At 39.5% G+C, this 23753-nt stretch overlaps 2 protein-coding genes across 5 annotated transcripts in view; one reads left to right on the forward strand and one right to left on the reverse strand.

Annotated features, from left to right (window-relative positions):
- Nucleotides 1-23753, forward strand: part of LOC137250791 (uncharacterized) — a 373639-nt gene that overhangs the window by 94292 nt on the left and 255594 nt on the right. The window lies entirely within an intron of this gene.
- The window catches only part of na (sodium leak channel non-selective protein na), a 57760-nt gene that overhangs the window by 25493 nt on the left and 8514 nt on the right, over nucleotides 1-23753 (reverse strand). For all 4 annotated transcript variants that reach the window (XM_067784261.1, XM_067784260.1, XM_067784259.1 and 1 more), the window contains exons 3-8: nucleotides 22965-23077; nucleotides 22732-22842; nucleotides 22525-22668; nucleotides 14051-14308; nucleotides 3268-3796; nucleotides 1001-1746 (exon numbers count right to left, since the gene is read on the reverse strand). In XM_067784261.1, coding sequence (XP_067640362.1) covers nucleotides 1001-1746; nucleotides 3268-3796; nucleotides 14051-14308; nucleotides 22525-22668; nucleotides 22732-22842; nucleotides 22965-23077 — 1901 coding nt within the window. The remainder of the gene's footprint in view (nucleotides 1-1000; nucleotides 1747-3267; nucleotides 3797-14050; nucleotides 14309-22524; nucleotides 22669-22731; nucleotides 22843-22964; nucleotides 23078-23753) is intronic.

Genomic DNA, 23753 nt, shown 5'->3' on the forward strand with positions numbered 1-23753 from the left:
TGTGAACACATATTTTCCTTATAGCAGAAAATATTTCTAGTAAAAATGGAAGGGATCGGTTAACGACCACGGCAACTTAGATATAAAACAAGTTTAAAAGTGTCGTAGACTAGAATAAGAAGCTATAACTTAGCAAAAAATAGTTTTGAATCAATGATTTTTCACTTATCAAGTTTTGTTGTAAGAGGAAATGTGGAGACATTTTTTTTAACGGGCGGTGCCACGTGTTATGCAGAAAAGTAATTTATCTGAAATGAAATGTACAATTGATGCCCACGCTGAGTATATAATGTTCGGTTACACCCGAACTTAGACACCTTTACCTTTTCTTTAGCATAGACATCATGGAGGGAATAATCATTTAAGAGTGGCCTATATTTTTTCCACGCCAAAGCCTTTTTAAATTTTCACATAATACTTTGTATAGCTGTCTCCTGATTTGTACGCAAATTTATTCCTACCGAGAGAAGTTTCTTCAAATAGACCTACCTAGTGTATGAACCTGAAAATCTTTCTCAAATGCCATCTATATCTAGTTATGATAACTACACGGTCCGAATCATGCTGACAAGAAGATATATGAAATATATATGAATTCATATTGCTGCCGCGGCTTTTAGTGCCGAGTTTTTTTTTTTCAATATGAAGGGCTAAACGATAATATCGAAGCCACTCGTGATATGAGTACCCAGTCATCGTGTCCGTACGTTTGGTGCTGTTTTTTGGGCGTACCTTTTTGTAATTGCGGCCAAAAAAAAAAAAATATTTGTGCCTTAATTTTTTTTCATGTTTTTTTTTTCAAAACGAATTATGTATGAACGTGTACGTCAAATAGTTTTCTTCTTGCAGGCCGTTGTTAGTACGGTAAAAGTTCCCTCTATAAAACCAAAATGCTTTTGCAACAGTTTCCCCAAACTAAGAATTTCGTAAGCCAATTCTATTTAGATAAATACATAAGTATTTTAAAAATATTTTTTCAACAACTAGCTCTCTCTCTTACTTGATTATATGTGTGATAGCTAATTTCCTCAAACTGCTGCCGGCCGAACGTACTTTTGGCGTCTTATTCATTATTCTTACTGGTTTTTGCTTACGAAACACAACATTAGACTCCCAACATTCCGACATTGGTCGTTTGCAATTCTCTACGATCGATGGATCATCTGTTTCCAATTCAATAACGAAATGCTTCATAAATGATTCACGCACTTTTGGTAATGTAAAATCATTCGGTATCCGATGAAGTATAGTCATTTGTGGTGAATCGGGAAATTTCTCAAATATACGCAAACGAAATGGCAATGTTTCTTTGATCTCTGCACTTTGCTCACGAAATTTTAATTGTTTTAATTTTTTAATATCCTCATCCAATTCTAAATTATCCAAAATAACCGCCACGAACAAACTGAGCACGATGAGAGTGACGAACAAATGATAGAGTATAAAATATACAGCAACAAGTGGTGTGAGTGTTTTACTTGTACGTATCATAGTTTCGTCCATAACCTCAACCCAAGCTTCTTGTGTTAGAATTTGGAACATAGACATAAAAGCTTCAGGGAATGATTCGAATTTGGTAAAATCACAGAGAAAGCAAAAAAGTTGCATTGAAATGCTGGAGCTAATGATTAGCAAGCACATGGTAAATATTATTAGTGATCCGAGTTTTTTGCCAGGACCAAAAATTTTGTAAACGAAGCCTTCGAGCATGGGCGAGGCTTTGATCAGTCGTACAACGCGTAGCACCTGAAAAGATAAAATTTTGTTACTAGCGTAGGTACAAATATTTGAAAAAGTTCTTAGCTAAGAATCAGGGATCGGATATATTTCATTCATTTCATCATCCCAGAAACGCTACGATAAGTCAAATCCTTCCCCACTTCAATTTTTCATCGGTGCACACCGATAGGAATACTTGTAGGCTTTTCATCCCTTCGCATAATCTGCCCTAGCCAGCAAATTCGCTTTACTTCTCAATTATCTACTCAGTGCTACTTGCATGCTTTTGATTCATTTCAAAATATTGTAAAAAGACTGGCCAGTGCTCAAAAGTCCCGTCAAACTGCATCCATCCCGCTGACTTTATATATATATTTGAGAAGCTCCCCAGCACCAAAATCCTTGAGTTATGGTAGGCTCCCGGAGAAGAGTTTTCCAAGAAAGTACTGCCCCGACAGTGCGCTAGATAGTCGTACCGTAAGTGCCTCACTGTTATCGACTCGCAACTATCGGAAAAGAACCCTATCAGAAACCAGGACCTATGTTATAATATAACTCCATCCTCTTCGTAAATACTAGAAGCTTTCCAGGACTTATGCTAGTTGCTGCTTCTAGGTTTGACAGCTGTGCTACTCCTTATAGCTGGAGTCTTGCCCTGGGGAGGGAATGGCACAAGCACAAAACGTGCTCTATCGTTTCCTCCTCCAACCCGCACTTTCTACAGCTGCTATCACTGAAAAGGCTTAAATTAAAAGCATGGGACGCCAGAGGGCAAAGTCCAGTCAGAATACAGTCCCCTCTTTTCAATGATAAGAGTACCTTTGTTAGTCTAAGGTTGTAAGAGCTGCACATGATCTTCGCCACTTTGTAGCCCAGCGCTCCGTTCCACGCGTTTCCTGCTGGTCGACCATGTGCAACTCTCGCCCAATATGATTGTGATGTCTACGGTACAAGTTTAGAACGACGCGCAGGTAAATACTCTTGGCTTTACCGATTCTTATCAGGTATTGCTGACACTCTAACACACTTTTAGATGTTGTGATGTGAGAGATTTTTGCTGCTGGCGGCTGCAATTTAAGCTACATTTTTTCCTCCTCCAGTTTTCTACGGCTTTAGTCACGACTACTACTACTGAAGAGCACTACAATGATCTGGCAGCTTGTATGATCTGTTAATTTCCAGATCAGCGGAGTATACCACAGACCCTACTCCTTCCATCACAAAGTACTATGACCGTCTGCGGTCAAGCTGTCCCGAGGCCTTTTGTCTCATTGCAGTTCTTAACGCAATGTTCTAGCAGGTCCACATGTGGCAAGTTCTTTTTTGAGTGGCCGTCCACAAAATAAGGATGTGGCCTAGAATCTCTGATAATATTCAAAGAGTGAGAGAGAGAGAGAGATGGCGATAGACCCAACGTACGCCCCAGCATTCTCTTACAAACATAAAGTGCCATCGAGGCCTCATTCCATCTCTCCTCCACGTTAAGCTGCCACGAAAACTTACTGTCTAGAATAATATCTAGATATGTATTCCATCAATTGATCTTACCTGAAAATATGTGAATCCCGATAAATAAAACATTGGCACGATATGAATTGTCGTGCCCACAGCTAACAGCAATTCAAATTTATGTGTCGAATGTTTGTAGTAACCACGCCAACCCAGGCAATATATTTTGAATAGCGTCTCCAAGTCCAAAAAGAACGTAAAAGCCATTTCTATGTAATAATATTTTTCATAAAAGACATTCCTCGGACGTCCATCATGTTCAAAAGTCATTGTGGCCATTACAATGCCATTTGCCAAAATCACTGACATCACCAACATACGAAAATATGGTGAACGTAAGATGGCGTGACATGTTTCTGGAGCTAAGCCGCCATGTTTATTATCATCTATTGTTACTAAACGCCAACCCGAATCATTGCCACTAAGAACTTGTGATGCTGCCGTTTTTTGTATGTGACCACGAGCACCCCACATTTGTTGAAACTGTACACGGATCTCGTTGAAAGTTTCCGTTATAACAGCAATGAAAACGTTCTTCACCAACCACGCAAGAAAAAATATCATTGTACTATAATGGAAGCGAGAGAGAGGGAGAACAACATTAATGACAAATCACAATTATTTCTTGCTGCTCAAGGGCTGCGTCAAAGAGAATAAATATAATAAGAGCCACCAGTCTGTTACGAGTGGCGAGCAACTCGCTGGGAATCAAAAAATTGATGCCGAATGTTTTCTTAGGTCCGTACAATGTTTTCTTAGGTTCAGTACAAGTTCAACACAGTTTGTCAGCTAAAATACGCTTAAACTTATTCTGCAGTTTTTCAGTCCACTTTAACTGAAGTTTAAGCTTAGTTTAAGCGGCCGATCTGCCGGGGTTAAATTCTAGATAACCTATCAGTTATTTGCATTCGTTCGACATAGCGTCGAAGATACCCAACAAGCATTTAGGCTTGAGTACCATTAGAACTTGATAACTAGGCATATTTCTAAAATACATTTCTCAAAATCTCTCGTAAGTTGGATACAAATTAATAAAATAATATTAATGACGTTGGAGATCAACTCGAAAACTCTTAATTTTACAAAATTTCTCAAAGGTTGTTAGTGATTGGAGAATGAAGTTGGATATCACCTCGAGAACTATCTGGTTTAAAAATAATTAAATAATGATGTTGGATATCACCTCGGAAACTAGATATATATTTCGCTGGAGAATTGTTTTTCCATGTTTGTTGGGTAAACAAAATCCAGCTGTTGGCGTATCTACAAAATATCTAGATAATAAAAAAAACAATGTTGCCGCACAATAAAGCCAACCCCAAGGGCGGCTTTAAACCGTGACTGATAAACTGCTCATTAGCTTAACTGGAGTTTAAATTTGACTAGAGTTTAAGCAAACTTAGTTTAAGCTTAGCTTAACCAACTGCTGAAAAATCAGGCCTTAGAGGTACATTTTTGAATTGTCTCGTGTTTCTCCATGCGGTGTAGGCACCTTGTGCAACTTAGATTTTTGAGAAAAGATTGAATTAGTTAATTAAATACAGTCGGAAAAATAACCGCAAATACCACACGAAAATGTATAAAGACATTTTATGCACATCTCGCCAAAAAAAAAAATCAGGGACTACCTCTTAGAAAACATCGAGCAAATGACTGCAAGTAACGAGTGACGTCTCTTATCATAATTTATTCTCTTTGATAAAAGAACTTCAGACTTAACAGTGGAAACCTATTTCGGCTTGTGTACTCAAAAATTTCGCGAAGCACTGTTACGAGGGTTGCATGTTATATTTTGCTCCTTGACAACACTACATGTGATTAGCTGTAATTAGATATTTTATATAATAATAACGTTTTCACTGACTAGTTTTATTTGTGTTTATTTATAGGGAGTTTAAAAATTCATATTGCCTAAAAATCGAATTAACCCGTGAACATTTTCGTGCGATGATTTACTACGGTTTTCGACGTGGATTATCGGGCATCAATAAACTTACTTCTACTTTTGGTGTTGAATCACCACACTTAGCCACTGTGAAACGATGGTACAACGAGTTCCTACGTGGCCGCCAATCTTTGCAGGACGAATTTCGTGAAGATTGTCCAAAAATGGTGGTTGTGCCAGAAACAGTCGATGCTGTGCGTCAATTGATAATACAAGATCGTCATGTGACATATCGTGAATGGCCATTAGTGGGACCAGCATACATTTAATATTGCATGAACATTTGGTCGGAAAGAAGATTTGTTCTCGTTGGATGCCGCATAATTTGACAATTGCCCAAAAAAGGACTCGTGTCGATTACTTACTTACTTACTTAATTGGCGCTTAACCGTCTAAACGGTGATGGTCGTCCAACAAGGCGCGCCAGTTGCTCCTTCGCTCCGCCAACCGGCGCCATTTGGTCAAACCAAGGGAGTTTAAATCGTTTTCCACCTGGTCCTTCCAACGGAGTGGGGGCCGCCCTCTACCTCTGCTTCCATAGGCGGGTTCCGATAGAAACACTTTCTTGGCCGGAGCATCAGCTTTCATTCGCATAACATGGCCTAGCAGCCGCTGCGTCTTAATTCGCTGGACTATGTTGATGTCTGCATATAGCTCGTACAGCTCATCATTAAATCTTCTTCGGTACTCGCCATCGCCAACGCGTAGGGGTCCATAAATCTTTCGAAGAACTTTTCTATCGAACACTCCCAAAGCCGTTTCATCTGCTGTTGTCATGGTCCATGCTTCTGCCTCATATAGCAGGACGGGTACGATAAGTGACTTGTAGAGTATGATTTTCGTTCGCCGAGAGAGGACCTTACTTTTCAATTGCCTACCTAGTCCAAAGAAGCATTTATTGGCAAGATTGATTCTTCGCTGGATTTCAGTGCTGATGTTGTTGCTAGTGTTGGTCCTGGTTCCCAAATAAACGAAGTCTTTTACTATTTCGAAATTATGACTGCCAACAGTAGCGTGGTTGCCAAGGCGCATATGCGCTGACTCTTTGCTCGATGACAGAAGGTACTTCGTTTTGTCCTCATTCACCATCAAACCCATCTTTACCGCTTCTTTTTGCAGTTTGGAGTAAGCAGAACTAACAGCGCGGGTGTTTAGGCCGATGATATCAATGTCATCAGCATATGCCAGTAATTGCACGCTTTTATAGTATATTGTTCCAGTGCGGTTAAGTTCTGCAGCTAGTATAATTTTCTCCAGCATCAAATTAAAGAAATCGCACGATAGGAGGTCACGCTGTCTGAAACCTCGTTTAGTTTCGAACGGCTCGGAGAGGTCCTTCCCAATTCTGACTGAGCTGATGGTGTGCTCAACGTCATTTTGCACAGCCGTATAAGTTTTGCGGGGAAACCAAATTCAGACATAGCGGCATATAGGCAGCTCCTTTTCGTGCTGTCGAAAAGGTGATGTGTGTCGATTCTCTTTTCACGGGTTTTTTCCAAGATTTGGCGCATTGTGAAAATCTGGTCGATGGTAGATTTACCAGGTCTGAAGCCGCACTGATAAGGTCCAATCAGCAGGTTCACGGTGGGCTCCAATCTTTCGCACAATACACTTGAAAGGATCTTATATGCGATATTAAGAAGGCTGATTCCACGATAGTTGGTGCATTTTGCAGTATCCCCCTTCTTGTGGACTGGGCAAAGAACACTTAGATTCCAACCGTCGGGCATGCACTCTTCCACCCATATTTTGCTAAGAAGCTGCTGCATGCGCCTTACCAACTCCTCGCCGCCGTACTTGAATAGCTCCGTAGGCAATCCATCAGCGCCCACGGCCTTGTTGTTTTTCAATCTGGTTATTGCTTTTCTAACTTCGTCATAATCGGGCGGGGGGACATATATTCCATCATCATCGATTGCGGGATCGGGTTCTTCATCTCTGCGTGATGAATTGCTGCCTCCATTTAGGAGAACAGACAACTCGTATCAATTGGTGTAAAGAAATGTTGAAGAAATTTAACCGTGGTGGATCAAAGCACGTCTATGACATCGTAATAGGTGATGAATCTGGGATCTATGCTTATGAGCCGGAAACAAAGCAGCAATCGACTTTATGGGTGTTCCAAGACGAGCCTAATCCAACAAAAGTTGTTCGCGCAAGAAGCACCTCAAAGCAAATGGTCGCCTGTTTTTTCGGAAAATCTGGTCATGTCGCAACTGTTCCACTAGATAAACTTAAAACGGTCAATTCTGAGTGGTATACAACCATTTATTTGTCAAAAGTTTTTGTAGAATTAAGGAAAACCAACCACCGAAGAAAAATCATTCTTCACCAAGACAATGCGAGCTCTCACGTATCGTTCACACAATAGAATTTTTGAGGACTCAAAAGGTCGAATTGATGGGTCATCCACCTTACAGCCTTGATTTGGCAACTCATGATTTATTTTTATTCCCATCAAAAAAAAACAAAAATGCGAGGTCAACGTTTTTCAACGCCTGAAGAAGCTGTAGAAGCCTTCAAACAGCTCGTTTTAGAGGTGGCCTCTTTTGAGTAGCAAACGTGCTTTGAAAATTAGTTCGAGCGAATGCAGAAGTGTATTGATTTGGATGGGGAATATTTTGAAAAACAATAAAACTATTTTCCTTAATATTTGACTGTTTTCATTATTAGGCGCAAAATATAAAAGCAACCCTCGTATAAACATTATCAGTATTCAAGAAAAATACTTGATAACATATTTTGCCTCCTTTTCATTTGTAAAAATGTGGTTTTGAATTGTGAAAAATGTTAGAAAAGTTTCAACGAGGTGTGTGTTATGTGGAGGTGGAATATTTAGTTGAAGTAAATATGAAAAAATCACCTTCATTATAGAAACAATTTTTCTCTACTATTAGTTGATATGTCTGTAACGGGCAGAGCACAAATGATTTAACGCGAAAAGTCATGCAAAAAATCCAGTTCGAGAAAATTGCAAAAAGTAATGCAATTAATATTCAAAATGCATATGGATTCTTTCGAAGCTTAGAGTTTGTAGGAATTTGCAAAAATTCCGGAAAATATTCCAAAACTGTTTTATTGGTAAATTTAATAGCCTTGTTTAATATAATTTGATAATTTTGATTGAGCTTTAGGCCAGATTATTGAATAAAACTTCTTTTTTAGTAGTATTCAAAATATATTTATTTTTCGATATTTCGACTTCAATCTGAAGTCATCATCAAGAATACATATGGATATGTATGATCGACACAAAACAAACTGAATCAAAATTTTAACTTTTAGTTCATTTAGTTTGCATTCCAGGAGCTAAGATTTCGTTTCCAAATGACGATGAAGATTTAAAGAAATTCAAACATACAAAGTAGTTATAATTAATTTGCAATCCTTTTTTAATTGCAGCTCGTCATTCCGTTTTCGAAATGATGATTTGGCAATCTTTAAGCAGAATTTTCTTCTCAGTATGACAGAAAAGCTGTTTTTAGATAACCCTCACCATAGTTATTACCATTGTGATTACAAGTGGCGAATGTTTGAAAAAAATGTTCACAATAGTAAACAGCCTCGATCACCTGTTCAATCGCTGTTCGATTACTAAAATCATTTGCTCAGTAGTGTTTTCAGACACTTTTGTAGACGACTGGTATATTGCATTATTTACATATTTTAAAATATTTGCCTAACTGGCTGCTCACATTTTATCACTTGACTAGTTTTTAGAAATATGTAGTCTGATTTTCTGTATACACACTCTAAAGAAAAGCTAAATTGAAACACAAATGGGCATTTCATGGCACTTCAATTTAATAATCACAAGCAAAAACCAAACCTTTCTTCCATTCTCTGGCCATTCATTTGACAGGTAGGTATGGCAATGGAGGAATAGAAAGATTTTTCACTTGTATGAATTCACAATGGTTATTACTTAAATCTAATCACTTTTGTTTTTTACACGCTTGAAATTTATTATGTTTTTTGGACGCGTTCCCGGAATAACTTTTCAAGCACTTTTTTAAAGATAAAATTGTAATAGAAATGAATTTAACAAAAATTCTTAAATCTGCAACATTGATGAGAATACCCCTTCCGGCCTAAATTCCCCACCACCATGATTTTGTATGTTGAGCTCTGTATACTGGGTGATCGCAATATACCGAATTATCAAACGACGTGTTACCCAATTTGTTTTGGAAGCAGACCAAGTCAGTGGCAATTTTCGCATCGATATCACAAATTAGCTACACGTTTTTCCATTATGGTATTCCTCAGGAGTTATCTACCGAATTTCCATTACGAAAACGTTTATTTCTCTATATTTTAGCTATTACACTGTGCAACAGCCGGCTAGGTATTGGACGAAACCCACTTTTTTGTAGAGATTGAGGCTTAAGTAGATAAAGTACTATCTCCGTTTTTCGAAGTTAGTCTCCAAAAAATAGATATCGGTTTTCGAAATTCGAAATATTACATTTCGAAATTTAATTTTATTTGTTAACGCGTTCAGCAAATTAAATAAAATAAATTTAAAAAAATTTTAAGTTAAACGGTTTTATTGAAAACAATACTTACATTAAATAATAATAATGCTAAAGGCTACAAAATAATGAGGTAGGTCCTAGGTACTAGTCATCACACTCCTCATCAATCTAGGGCATTGATCAGACAATTAAATAAAAGCGTTGAGCGCGTGGAATTTCTAAAAATGTGAGGCGTCGCATATCCTGATTAAGGTTCAGTTGGTCTTACTTATGACTATCAATAGAAATTTAACGCGTCCAACGCTTTTATTTAATTGTCTGATCAACGCCCTAGATTGATGAGTAGTGTGATGACTAGTACCTAGGACCTACCTAATTATTTTCTAGCTTTTAGCATTATTATTATTTAATGTAAGTATTGTTTTCAATAAAACCGTTTAACTTAAACACTTTTTTTAATTATTTTATTTTTAAGTTTTTAGTCTTTATTTAATTGCCTATTATTTCTCATTCTATTTAGTTAATTTAGTGACTCATTATTACAATGACTCTTTCTTGACAATTTGTTACAATCTAAGTCCTCAATACATAACCCTTCCAAAGACTTTCTCGACTCTGCGCCACGTATGCTTGTCTCTCCTCCAACTCCAAAATATTTTGATGTCACTTCTACCGGACTGTATGTAATATTTGTCCAAATATGAGATAAATCGGACATCATAGGTCGCTTTCTATTCCTGTATGTATTATGTATGTATGTATGTATGTATGTATGTATTTATTTGAAAATTTGTTCCTAGCACAACAATTTTGACAAATTATTTAACAGTGCTAGTCATGAATTGCATGAGCTATAAAAATTGAACATTTATAATAATAAATTAGATTAATCAAATTAAATTAAATATAGCGGACAATAGTGAAATATTTATGTATGTAAATGTAAATCTTAAAACTAAAGAAAAGTAGTTAATAAATATTAAAAGACAGCAGTAGTGATGATAACCTTTGGCTGGTTATAGATTGAATAGTATTTAACAAACAAAGAAAGAAGACACAGAGAAAGGAAAAGGACTTAGAAATGAACATTTTAACAACAACAATTTGAGATCCAGTTTAAGAGTCGTTAAAAAATGATGTTAGCTCTTTTCTGAAGTGCAGAGCATTACTTAAGAGTCGAAGACTAGTAGGTAACGAGTTCCAAAGACGTATTGCAGTAACAAAGAATTGGCGCTCAGAGGTTAGCGAGCGGTATCTGATGTGCTTAAGAAGAAGCACCGACCTTGATGATTGCAGAAAAATAAGCTTACGATATAGATAGTCAGGTTCCTTCGTGTGTATCAATTTATGGAGGAAGGACAGTGTTTTGACTTTTAAAAGATTTTCGAAAGAAATGTTTAGCAACCTTTCAGCATGTTGAGATACGTGGTCAAATCTTTTCATAGGTCGCCTTCTATCCTTGTATGTATTATGTGTTCCAAATAAGAGCCAAATCTGATCATAAATACGATTTTTGTGAATATCTCGATCCTTGCGCCACCTAGCGGTGATTTTTTCATCGATCGCCTTCTATTCTTGTATGTATTATGTGTTCCAAATATGAGCCAAATCTGATCACAAATACGATTTTTGTGAATATCTCGATCCTTGCGCCACCTAGCGAGGATTTTTTTCTTATTATTGCATTGTCATCGGGTTCTGAACTATATTCCAAGTTTCAAGCTTGTAGCTTATCGGGAAGTTACTTAAATGTTAATTTCAAAATTCGTTCACAACGGCCGTGTAGACGTGCAGCCTGTCAAGTCAACCTAAATAAAACCGTTTAAAAAGTAAAAATATGGTCGTGGTCCGCCTTTTTCTTTTATTTGAATGGCTGAATTCTTTTTTTGAAAAATTACAGTACGAGCAATTCCAGCGGAGAGTATGTGCAGACATGAAAGTAGTAGCCACTATCATGGGACTATCTGACTTTTCACCTCGTATAACAGCTGTTATACTAAATTTCTCAAAAAAAGAATTCAGCCCTTCAATTAAGGGAAAAGAGCGAACCACGACCACATTTTTACTTTTTTAATTTGCTGAAGGCGTTAACAAAATAAATAAAATTTGGAAATGTAGAATTTCGAACTTCCAAAACCGATATCTATTTTTTGGAGGCTAACTTCCAAAAACGGAGATAGTACTTTGTCTACTTAACTCTACAAAAAAGTGGGTTTGGCCCAATTCCCAAAAAAAAGTTGATCTTGTCGCATAGTGTTATTGTTCGCTAAAAAAGTTAGAGAATGTTACCAAGCATAACCAGCACATTGATGCCGTTTTTATGAGAAAACAAGTAAGGAAGGCTAAGTTCGGGTGTAACCGAACATTACATACTCAGCTGAGAGCTTTGGAGACAAAATAAGGGAAAATCACCATTTAGCAAAATGAACCTAGGGTAACCCTGGAATGTGATTGTATGACATGGCTTTCAAATGGAAGGTATTAAAGAGTATTTTAAAAGGGAGTGGGCCATAGTCCTATATCGGACGCCATTTCGGGATATCGCCATAAAGGTGGACCACAGGTCACTCTAGAATATGTTTGTACGATATGGGTATCAAATGAAAGGTGTTAATGAGTATTTTAAAAGGGAGTGGGCATTAGTTCTATAGGTGGACGCCTTTTCGAGATGACTCTAGAATGTGTTTATGGGTACCAATGAAAGGTGTTAATGGGTATTATAAAAGGGAGTGGGCTTTAGTTCTATAGGTGGACGCCTTTTCGAGATATCGCCATAAAAGTGACCAGGGGTGACTCTAGAATGTGTTTGTACGATATGGGTATCAAATGAAAGGTGTTAATGGGTATTTTAAAAGGAGTGGGCCTTAGTTCTATAGGTGGACGCCTTTTCGAGATATCGCCATAAAGGTGAACCAGGGGTGACTCTAGAATGCGTTTGTACTATATGGGTATCAAATTAAAGGTATTAATGAGGGTTTTAAAAGGGAGTGGCCCTTAGTTGTATATGTGAAGGCGTTTTCGAGATATCGATGAAAATGTGGACCAGGGTGACCAAGAACATCATCTGTCGGGTACCGCTAATTTATTTATATATGTAATACCACGAACAGTATTCCGGTTAAGATTCCAAGGGCTTTTGATTTCGCCCTGCAGAACTTTTTCATTTTCTTCTACTTAATATGGTAGGTGTCACACCCATTTTACAAAGTTTTTTCTAAAGTTATATTTTGCGTCAATAAACCAATCCAATTGCCATGTTTCATCTCTTTTTGCATATTTGGTATAGAATTATGGAATTTTTTTCATTTTTCGTAATTTTCGATATCGGAAAAGTGGGCGTGGTCATAAACGGATTTCGGCCATTTTTTATACCAAAATAAAGTGAGTTCAGATAAGTACGTGAACTAAGTTTAGTAAATATATATTGATTTTTGCTCAAGTTATCGTGTTAACGGCCGAGCGGAAGGACAGAAGGTCGACTGTGTATGAAAACTGGGCGTAGCTTCAACCGATATCCCAGAAAAACAGTTATCGTCATAGAATCTATGCCCCTACCAAATTTCACAGGGATTGGTAAATTTTTGTTCGACTTATGGCATTAAAAGTATTCTAGACGAATTAAATGAAAAAGGGCGGAGCCACGCCCATTTTGAAATTTTCTTTTATTTTGGTATTTTGTTGCACCATATCATTACTGGAGTTGAATGTTGACATAATTTACTTATATACTGTAAAGATATAAAATTTTTTGTTAAAATTTTACTTTAACAAACAATTTTTTTAAGTGGGCGTGTTCGTCGTCCTATTTTGCTAATTTTTATTTAGCACACATACAGTAATAGGAGTAACGTGCCTGCTAAATTTCATCATGATATCTTCAAAGACTGTCAAATTATAGCTTGCCTACCTTTTAAATTACCTTCATTTAAAAGTGGGCGATACCACGCCCATTGTCCAAAATTTTACAAATTTTCTATTTTGCGTCATAAGGTCAACGCACCTACCAAGTTTCATCGCTTTATCCGTCTTTGGTAATGAATTATCGCACTTTTTCGGTTTTTCGAAATTTTCGATATCGGAAAAGTGGGCGTGGTTGTAGTCCGATTTCGTTCATTTTAAATAGGGATCTGAGATGAGCGCCCAGGAACCTACGTACCAAATTTCATCAAGATACCTCAAAATTTACTAAAGTTATCGTGTTTAAAGACGGACGGACGGACATGGCTAAATTAATTTCTTTTTTCGCCCAGATCATTTTGATATATAGAAGTCTATATCTATCTCGATTAGTTTATGCCGTTACGGCTTACCGTTATGCGAACAAACTTAATATACTCTGTAAGCTCTGCTCAGCTGAGTATAAAAGGCAAATCTAGGATGCTGTATTACGCATACAAACCTGAAGTAGAATGCAGCACGCCATGCTGGCAGAGAATCAATCGCGCGATACATAATGAATACCCAACCTTCTTGGGAAGCCGCTTGATAAACCGTAAAAATGCTCGTAGCGAAGTCCTCGAAACCATTGAAACCAATCACGTAGCTACTTAAAAAATCCATTTTCATGCAAATCATTCCAGGTGAACATTGATATCCAGAATCGGGATCCATGGAGCAAAATGTGTCTGGTATTGCAAGTGAGTTAATTGTTAATATGCTGTAGGAATAGATTATTGAGATTATGCTTTAGCAATATATATATATATATATAGTTCTTCTTTTTTGATAAATTTTGCAATATATCACGATTCGATTCTTAATTGTGCTCTATTTCTTGCATAAATCTTAAAAGAGCCTTTAAAACTCTTAGTCTGATTGAGAATAAATTATATGGCTGGCTGTTAGGGCAATAAAATCTTTCATGGGTTGAAAATTGTTTTCACAGTTCTATATCGTCGACGAAACCCGAGTGTCACTACAAGTGCAAATCACCAAAACAAAATATGGTCGCCAAGCCTAAAGGATAGTCACTGGAAGAAAATACACTCAGAACCGCTACGGGCTGAGGCGAGAGTACTCCCCATTAGGGAGAGAAATGAAATGCTAACCAAACAGTTTCTGTTAAATATCCAGAAACCTGGACATCCCAACAGACATCTGATTGATGAGGCTACACCGTCCAGGGGCTTAAGGGGTCATCTCCATAAGCATTATGAGGAAATACGGCACCTGAGAACACAGCCGTATGAAGCAAAAACGCACAGGCAGGTCTTCAGTGATATCCACAAAAAGGCGTCGGACCTCTGTGCCAGGAATTGCCCGGCAAATCCGGTACTCAAAGAAAAATACCCAGAACTAGCAGAGGAGGAACGCACTCTCCCTAGGAAAACGCGCGTCTCTCTAGCCAACTTCGATCTGGATACTGTAACAGGTTAAACTCTCACCTATCCAGAATCAACCCCGACATACAAAATGTATGTCCTGTTTGCAATATGTCCCCCACATGACAACAACCGTCTCTTTAATGGTAATGTGGAACCAACACCAAGTTTCCTTGGACTCCCGTTAGAGGACATTGATGACAATTTGTGATTGGTCGCACATATTGGATGGGGCGAAGCACTGCTACAACAACAACAACCAAAACAAAACATTAAGCTACCCGGAGATGCTTGATTCATAATACTCCACCTTCTTAAAGGGGAAACCAATTCAAGGTATATAGATTTCTATTTCTATACATATATTAGATTTTAGTGGCGTAATCCAAGCGCCTAAAATCTGTTAGTTTTTGCATATTTCGGGTTGCCCTAGTTATAAGTAATTTTATAAATCGTCAAGTTTTGGAAGTTTTAAATTCAGGAAGGGCAATTTCTTTTCACATAAAAGCTTCAGACCAATAAGTCTGAAACTATTAATGACGAACAGTGGAAAATGCAGTAATATTATCCTCGACGACTTCAACGCTTTTTCACTTTGTTAGTCTACGGTTGTAAGACCTACACATAATCTTCGACACTTTACAGCCCCGCGCTTGAACCCACGCCTTTCCCGCTTGGTCGATCATGTGCACCTCTCGCTTTGGTTAATTTCGCCCAGTCTAATTGGGACGTCTACGGAGCAAGCTTCAAGGGATGCGCCCTTTTTTAGCTAGTTCGTCGTAGATGCTGTGCTATGCGAGATTATTGCCTTAATTGCTGCTTGACTGTCAATATAAAAGTTAACACGGTTGCAGCTTAAGCTATTCTCTTCCAGGGTTTCTACTGCTTAGGTTACGGCTAATATTTCCGCTTGAAAAACGCTACAGTAATCCGGCAGCCTGTAGGATCTGCTTATTTCAGGATCAGCACAGTATACCGCAGACCCTACTCCTTCCACTACTTTGGAACCATCTGTGTACACATGTATCGCCTCGTCCGCCATTTGAGCACCCTTGCGCCAACCGTCCACCTCTATTGTCGCCTTGAGATCTCCCTCGAAGCGCAGATAGGGAATCAGGTAGTCTGTTCGTCTTGTGATTGATGACGCTATACTACTATGGCCATATGGTCGGCGCTCAAGCTGCCCCGAAACACCGAGCCTGGTTGCGGTTGTTAATGCTATGTTCTATGCTACCAGGTCTACAGGTGGAATGTGCAGAATGGCATACCACTTATTTCGTGGCCTCGTACAATCCCCATTGTGATGTAATCTTTCTGCAATTTAACATGCAGCCGATCCATCTGATTAAGGCAGGATGTACTTTAATGTAATTAAGACCATCCATAATGGCCCATTTTGAAACACTATTGAAAGCCCCCGCAATGTCCAAGAATACTCCTAGAGCATACTCCTTATATTCCAGGGATTTCTCTATGCTTATTACAACCCTATGCAATGCGGTGTCTACCGACTTTTCTTTGGTGTACGCATGCTGTGTTGTGGAGAGCAGCTTTTCATCCACGTTGGACTTTATGTACACATCTATCAGCCTCTCAAAGGTTTTGAGCAGAAATGATGTTAGGCTAATTGGTATATAGTCTTTGGGATACACGTGACCGATCTTCCCCGCGTTTGGTAAGAAAGCTACACGAGCAGTTCTCCAAGAGTGCGGTACATGATTCAGTCTTATGCACCCATCGAATATTATTTTAAGCCATTCCACGACCGCCATACTTGAAACTTGTAGCATGGCCGGGAATATACCATCTGGGCCCCGCGATTTAAACTTAGAAAACGTTTTCACTGCCCATTCAATCTTGGTATCGGTCACCAAGCCCGGCACTACTAGCTCCGTGATCGAAGTGTGAGTGATGTCTGCTGGCTCTTTTAAACCGTCTCCCGATGGGAAATGTGTGTCGAGAAGCACCTCAAGGGATTCCTCACTATTACGTGACCATTCCCCGTTCTCTTTCTTTATTAGTCCCTGGACTATGTTTCCCCTTGCTAGGACTTTTTCAACCATGCTGTTTCGCTGGAGCACTCTATGTCCGTACAGAAACTATTCCATGAGTTTCTCTTCGCCCTGGTAATTGCACGCTTATAGATCCTCAGTAGAACCCTGTACTCGTCCCGACGCGCTTCGCTTTCCGCGGTCTTTGCGAGCTTAAACATTTCTTTTACCTGTCTTCTTATAAGACTCAGCTCATTGCACCACCATGTCGGCTTTGCTTTTCCTCTGAATCTTCTTAGAGGGCAAGCTTTGTTATACGCAGTCATAAGCGTCCTTGTTAGGAATTCATTCGACTCCTCCAGCTCCTCCACATTGGCAACCTCTTTGGGTGGTCCCAGTTTTGTTTCTAAAGGTTTCTGGAATTTATTCCAGTTCGTTGACCTAGGGTTTCTAAAGGTTCCTCCCTTCTCTACCCTCTTTAGGGGGATGCTGAAGCTGATATACGCATGGTCGGAGAAGGATGGTCTATCAAGAACCATCCAGTCATACCTTGATATATCACGCTCGGAGCTCAATGTGATATCTAGAACATTGCTGGTGTTGGACCAATGTATGTAGGGACATTTCCCCTGTTGGATATCTGCAAATTGGTTTGCAGGATGTAACGAAATAGAGATTCGCCTCTCTCGTTCGTATCTGCTCCTCCCCACGCATTGTGGTGCGCATATGCATCTGCGCCTATGACCAACCGCCCTTTGCGCCCTTCCTCCTTTACTGGCCCTTTGCACTCCATCGGTGGAACCTCCGCAGCATGGGCCATGGAGCAGGACGCCAGGATAAATGCCTGTTTATTCTTTTGCTCAACGGCCACTGCTACGAGGTCCTCAGTGGTTCGCTCGACGCCGCTTTACTGTGTTGGAGGTTGATCTGTAGGACTCGCAGCACCATTGGGCTGTTTGTCCCCCTCCAGCACCTTCGTCGTGACGTCCTCGTTCTCCCCTTGCCCTTTTGGTTTAGAGTATTCGAGGCCCCCTTCAGCCTCTCGTGACTGTTGTGCCGGGTGTTCCTCTGTGCGAGTCACAGCGCTATTTGGCGGTTGGTCCTCATCTGGCACCTTCGTGGTGACGTCGGGGACCTCCACCTGTCTTTTTCCCCTTAGGCTTTTGAGGTCCTTTTCGACTTCGCACACCTCTAGCGTGTTAGGGTTTTTATCCTCAGGACTTCTTTTCCTGAGTCGCATGTAAATTTTGCAAGTGCCAAAGGACATTTTGCCAAGCTGCGTGTACAAAATATCGTCCGCCTGCTTGTTTTAGTTCGCGAGGTATCTCAAAACCTTTGGACCCGGCCAATCATGGCACTCTACTTCAAAGTGGAATCGTCTCTTTCCTTCTAGGCACGCGCCTGCATAATTTCGTAAAATTTAAATAAAGAAGAATTTAAAACTGCCTTCACACCAAAAACAGTCCACGAGCCTGGGTTCTTCTCTAGATAAGCTATGCTCGAAAATAAACAGTAATCTCCCTAGTCCCTTCATTTTTTTCAGCTCACTTGACTTGGCGCTGTCACCTACAAAATTTCTCACTACGTGAACTAAGCAGATCTACTAGCTGTTTGATATTTACGATTATGTCAACCACCCGAAACTCCTGGGGGTGAAATTCGATCAACGCTTCTGCTTCAATACACATGCATCTGTTTCTGGCAGCACCAGGTAAAAGGAAAAGGTTAAGCCAATCTGGGGGTCTCGACTTATACCTAATCTACCTGACCTAACTTACACGACATACACTGAATAAGGAGCCAATGCGGAGGTAGACTGAAGTATTTGAGATTGTGACAGGCTAAAAGGAGAATAATCTTTTTTGGCTCCGAACGTCATCTCACATCCCTTTTTTTTGAAGATATATACCGCCAGCTTTCCTACAAGTGAGCAATGGGGACAGGCAAAGCTTTTCTTGACGCATCCGTGAAAATTTTTTGTATCGGTCAATCTGCACCGTGCACATCAATTCATAAATTGTCATGAGGATTATCTTAAGCTGAAACTAGGAATCATGCTGCTTAGAGGGAATGGGACCAGAGGAAAAGTTAGATGAGTTTATTGATGAGCTGGTTTTATAAAAAGTCTGGCTATATCGTTGGCCATGGACTTATATTGTTATGATATGTTAAACAGTCTAGGTCGAAATATTTTAAGAGTACGACTGACCTCTTGGGACAAATTACTTTCAACCTTTGCGTTGGGGGATGGTGGCACTAACGACATTCAATGGAGGAAACTAGATAAAATAACTGGTTGATGTTCTAGCAGGTGTAGGTACTGTGACGAATATTAGTATCATTAAGCGATACTACCATCACTAAGCCGATACTAAACAGCCACTCGTATGTACGTAAACAAATCAATCATCATCTACACACATACATGCAAGGCAACGGAGAGATACACGTAAACACATGTAATCATCAGCCGAAGTAGTACTCAAATATACATACGCATATGCCTACGCGAGAGGCTATAAACTACACAAATACACACGAATATAGCTGGTAACCAAGTAAAAGATTCTAGAAGGAGAAACGTCTAGACATTTGGAGAAATATGCGGACAAGGCAACAAAGAGTATAAGAGCAGAGCGAGCTGAGTAGTCAGTAATCAGTTTGATTTAAACACGCTATCAGTTGCGAAGTGAAGTATAATTGTGAAGTATAATTGTACTACTCCCAAAGTAATATAATAAAGACCATTTTGCATTACTTAATATTGGAGTTATTTATTCGACAATTTAGCGATTCGAAGGTTTGCAGAGGGTGTAAAATAAGCGGAGTTTCACTGAATTCGTTACAGTACTATAGCGAATCAAATGTTTGTTTATGTATTACCGGATCTCATAATTCAGACATGACTTATACTGGGATACTAAGGCAGAAACGTACCACAAACGACATGTTAATAATATGTTTGTGCTCTCTTCCTAAATCTTACTTACTTACTTAATTGGCGCTTAACCGTCTAAACGGTTATGGCCGTCCAACAAAGCACGCCAGTCGCTCCTTCGCTCCGCCAACCGGCGCCAATTGGTCGCACCAAGGGAGTTTAAATCGTTTTCCACCTGGTCCTTCCAACGGAGTGGGGGCCGCCCTCTACCTCTGCTTCCATAGGCGGGTTCCGATAGAAACACTTTCTTGGCCGGAGCATCATCTTTCATTCGCATAACATGGCCTAGCCAGCGCAGCCGCTGCGTTTTAATTCGCTGGACTATGTTGATGTCTGCGTATAGCTCGTACAGCTCATCATTACATCTTCTTCGATACTCGCCATCGCCAACGCGTAGAGGTCCATAAATTATTCGAAGAACTTTTCTCTCGAACACTGTCAAAGCCGCTTCATCTGCTGTTGTCATGGTCTACGCTTCTGTCCCATATAGCAGGACGGGTACGATAAGTGACTTGTAGAGTATGATTTTCGTTCGCCGAGAGAGGACTTTACTTTTCAATTGCCTACCTAGTCCAAAGTAGCATTTATTGGCAAGATTGATTCTTCGCTGGATTTCAGTGCTGATGTTGTTGCTAGTGTTGATGCTGGTTCCCAAATAAACGAAGTCTTTTACTATTTCGAAATTATGGCTGCCAACAGTAGCGTGGTTGCCAAGGCGCATATGCGCTGACTCTTTGCTCGATGACAGCAGGTACTTCGTTTTGTCCTCGTTCACCATCAAACCCATCTTTACCGCTTCTTTTTCCAGCTTGGAGTAAGCAGAACTAACAGCGCGGGTGTTTAGGCCGATGATATCAATGTCATCAGCATATGCCAGTAATTGCACGCTTTTATAGTATATTGTTCCAGTGCGGTTAAGTTCTGCAGCTAGTATAATTTTCTTCAGCATCAAATTAAAGAAATCGCACGATAGGGGGTCACCCTGTCTGAAACCTCGTTTAGTTTCGAACGGCTCGGAGAGGTCCTTCCCAATTCTGACTGAGCTGATGGTGTTGCTCAACGTCATTTTGCACAGCCGTATAAGTTTTGCGGGGAAACCAAATTCAGACATAGCGGCATATCCTCAAGCGTTTTAAAGAAATCCGGCATTTAGGAATTCAGCCGTTTGAAGAAAATGAGCATGAAATCTACTGCGTCGGACTACTATGCCAGAGATTACCTGGTGATACCCGTTCTCAAAGACAAATACCCTGAACTCGCATTTGAGGTCACTTTAGCTCAACTTCGATCTGGATACTTTAATAGGTTAAACTCGTACTTATCCAGGTGGACGGTTGGCGCAAGGGTGCTCAATTGGCGGACGAGGCGATACATGTGCACACAGATGGTTCCAAAGTAGTGGAAGGAGTAGGGTCTGCGGTATACTCTGCTGATCCGGAAATAAACAGATCCTACAGGCTGCCGGATTACTGTAGCGTTTTCCAAGCGAAAATAGTAGCCGTAATCAAAGCAGTAGAAACCCTGAAAGAAAATAGCCCAAGCTGCAATCGTGTTAACTTTTATATTGGCAGTCAAGCAGCAATTAAGGCAATAATCTCGCATAGCACAGCATCTAAATGCGTGTTAGCGTGTAAGCAGTCCCTGGAGAGAATCGGGACAGGGAGATGCATACATCTATATTGGGTCCCAGGGCATATGGGAATAGATGGGAATGAAGAAGCGGATGAACTAGCTAAAAAGGGCGCATCCCTCGAAGCTTGCTCCGTAGACGTTCCAATTAGACTGGACGAAATTAAGCGAAGGCGAGAGGTGCACATGATCGAAGCAGGAAAGGCGTGGGTTCAAGCGCGGGGCTGTAAAGTGTCGAAGATTATGTGTAGGTCTTACAACCTTAGACTAACAAATTTGCTTCTATCATTAAAAAGAGAGGGCTGTAGACTTATGACGGGTATTCTGACTGGACACTGCCTTCTGGCGTCACATGCCTTTAAATTAGGCTTGGTCAGTGATAGCAGATGTAGGAAGTGCGGGCTGGAGGAGGAAACGATCGAGCACGTTCTGTGCTCGTGCCCTGCGCTTGCCACGCTAAGACTCCAGCTATTAGGAGTGATACAGCTGTCAGATCTATAAATAGCAAGTGGCTTAGGTCCTAGGAAGCTTCTAGTATATGCCAAGAGGATGGAGTTATTTTATAACAAAGGTCTTGGTTTTTGATAGGGTTTTTAAGTTTGGTCGTTAAAACAAACTTCTGGTAACACTACGGCTTTATTCAGTCTACGTGAGGCCCTCATGGACTGGCCAGTTCAACCTAACCTAACCTTACTTATCCAGAATCAACCCGATTGTGATATGTCCCCACATGACACCAATCATCTTTTCAATTGCAATATGGAACCAACGCCTCTAACACCCTTATCCATATATGTAATACTCCTATATTGCTAATATACTACGCTAGCAATGAGTTTTGAATTCGAAGTCAAAAAAAGACAGCCTAAAAGTTTCCTCGGACTCCCGTTACAGGACACTGATGACTATTGGTGAGTGGCAGCACCTATTGGATGGGGCGAAGCATGCTACAACAACAACAACTGGAAATTGTACAGAATTATCCATAACTTACGGTCTTCCCAAATAATCATATTCCGTATTGTTCATTACGCAATGATTTTTCAACTCTCCGAAAAATTGTACACCCAGTAAACCATACAATGACATAAAAAACAGGAAGAATAATGTTACGTTGTAAATTTGTTGACTCGATCGTCTGTGAAGTAGAAAAATTAATTTTGTTAGTTATCTTTGAATTTTGTAAATAATTTTGATTTACTTAAATATTTGATTAATACGACTTTTTGGCATTGAAAATTTTAGGAAGACTCTCAGGAAGCGTATCATAATTAATGGACGTGGTGCGCGCAAAATGGAGAGGTAAGAATATCTGAGTGGTAAATATTAGTAAAAGTAGTAATTGAATAAAAAAAGACACAAAAAGAGGTGAGAATGTTAATGTCAGTACTAATGTGCTATAAGTTACTGGAATAAAAAAAAGAAACAACTTACTTGGGTACAATTTCTAGAACTTCGAAAACTTGTAATATTATCGATATCCAAAGGAAAAATACCATAGACGCATCAAATTGACACCAATGATCCTTAAGATATGGTACTTCACCCTGTGATTATTTGTTAGTACATATGTAAGATATATAAAAGATACATATATACATTAGGATAAGTAAAAATCATTTGTTAATAGCAGGAGAATACCTTCTGTGATAAGACACTCATGCCCACACATGCATCCATATTTATAGTACATGCATACATATTTACTTGTACTAGTGATGAGCCTGAAAGAGTTGGACCCGACGAGCTTAGACCTCCTTACTTGTTCTTCTTATTTTTGTCCATCTTATATTCAATTTATTTTTCTCGCACTCCCACTCAAACTCCCAATCCCACTCCTACCTCATTAACACTCCCATTCCCACTTCCACTCCTAGTCACACTCCCTTCACTTCTCTCACCGCAATTTACACATGTATGGAAAATCTACCAAATTTTGAATACCTGTTTAATAGGATGGGTCAAATTTATTGTTGAAAAGGCACATCCAGTTTCTGAATCTATGGGTCATACTGAGTAATATTGCCCATGGGACCATAGGTCTGAAATGAATTTCGAGCCTCCCTAATTTTGTTAGAAAATGTTTTTTTTTTTAGAAATTTTTATTATTTTTGTTAGAAAATATTTTGGGCTATTTAAAAATTGAATTTGCAATATGGAAAAGTAAAATATTCGTCGCCATAGGGCACTATTTTTCGCATTTTATCGCTTCTTTTTGGGGAA

Source organism: Eurosta solidaginis, chromosome 4 (assembly GCF_040869045.1).
Source record: "Eurosta solidaginis isolate ZX-2024a chromosome 4, ASM4086904v1, whole genome shotgun sequence".
Lineage (NCBI taxonomy): Eukaryota > Metazoa > Arthropoda > Insecta > Diptera > Tephritidae > Eurosta > Eurosta solidaginis.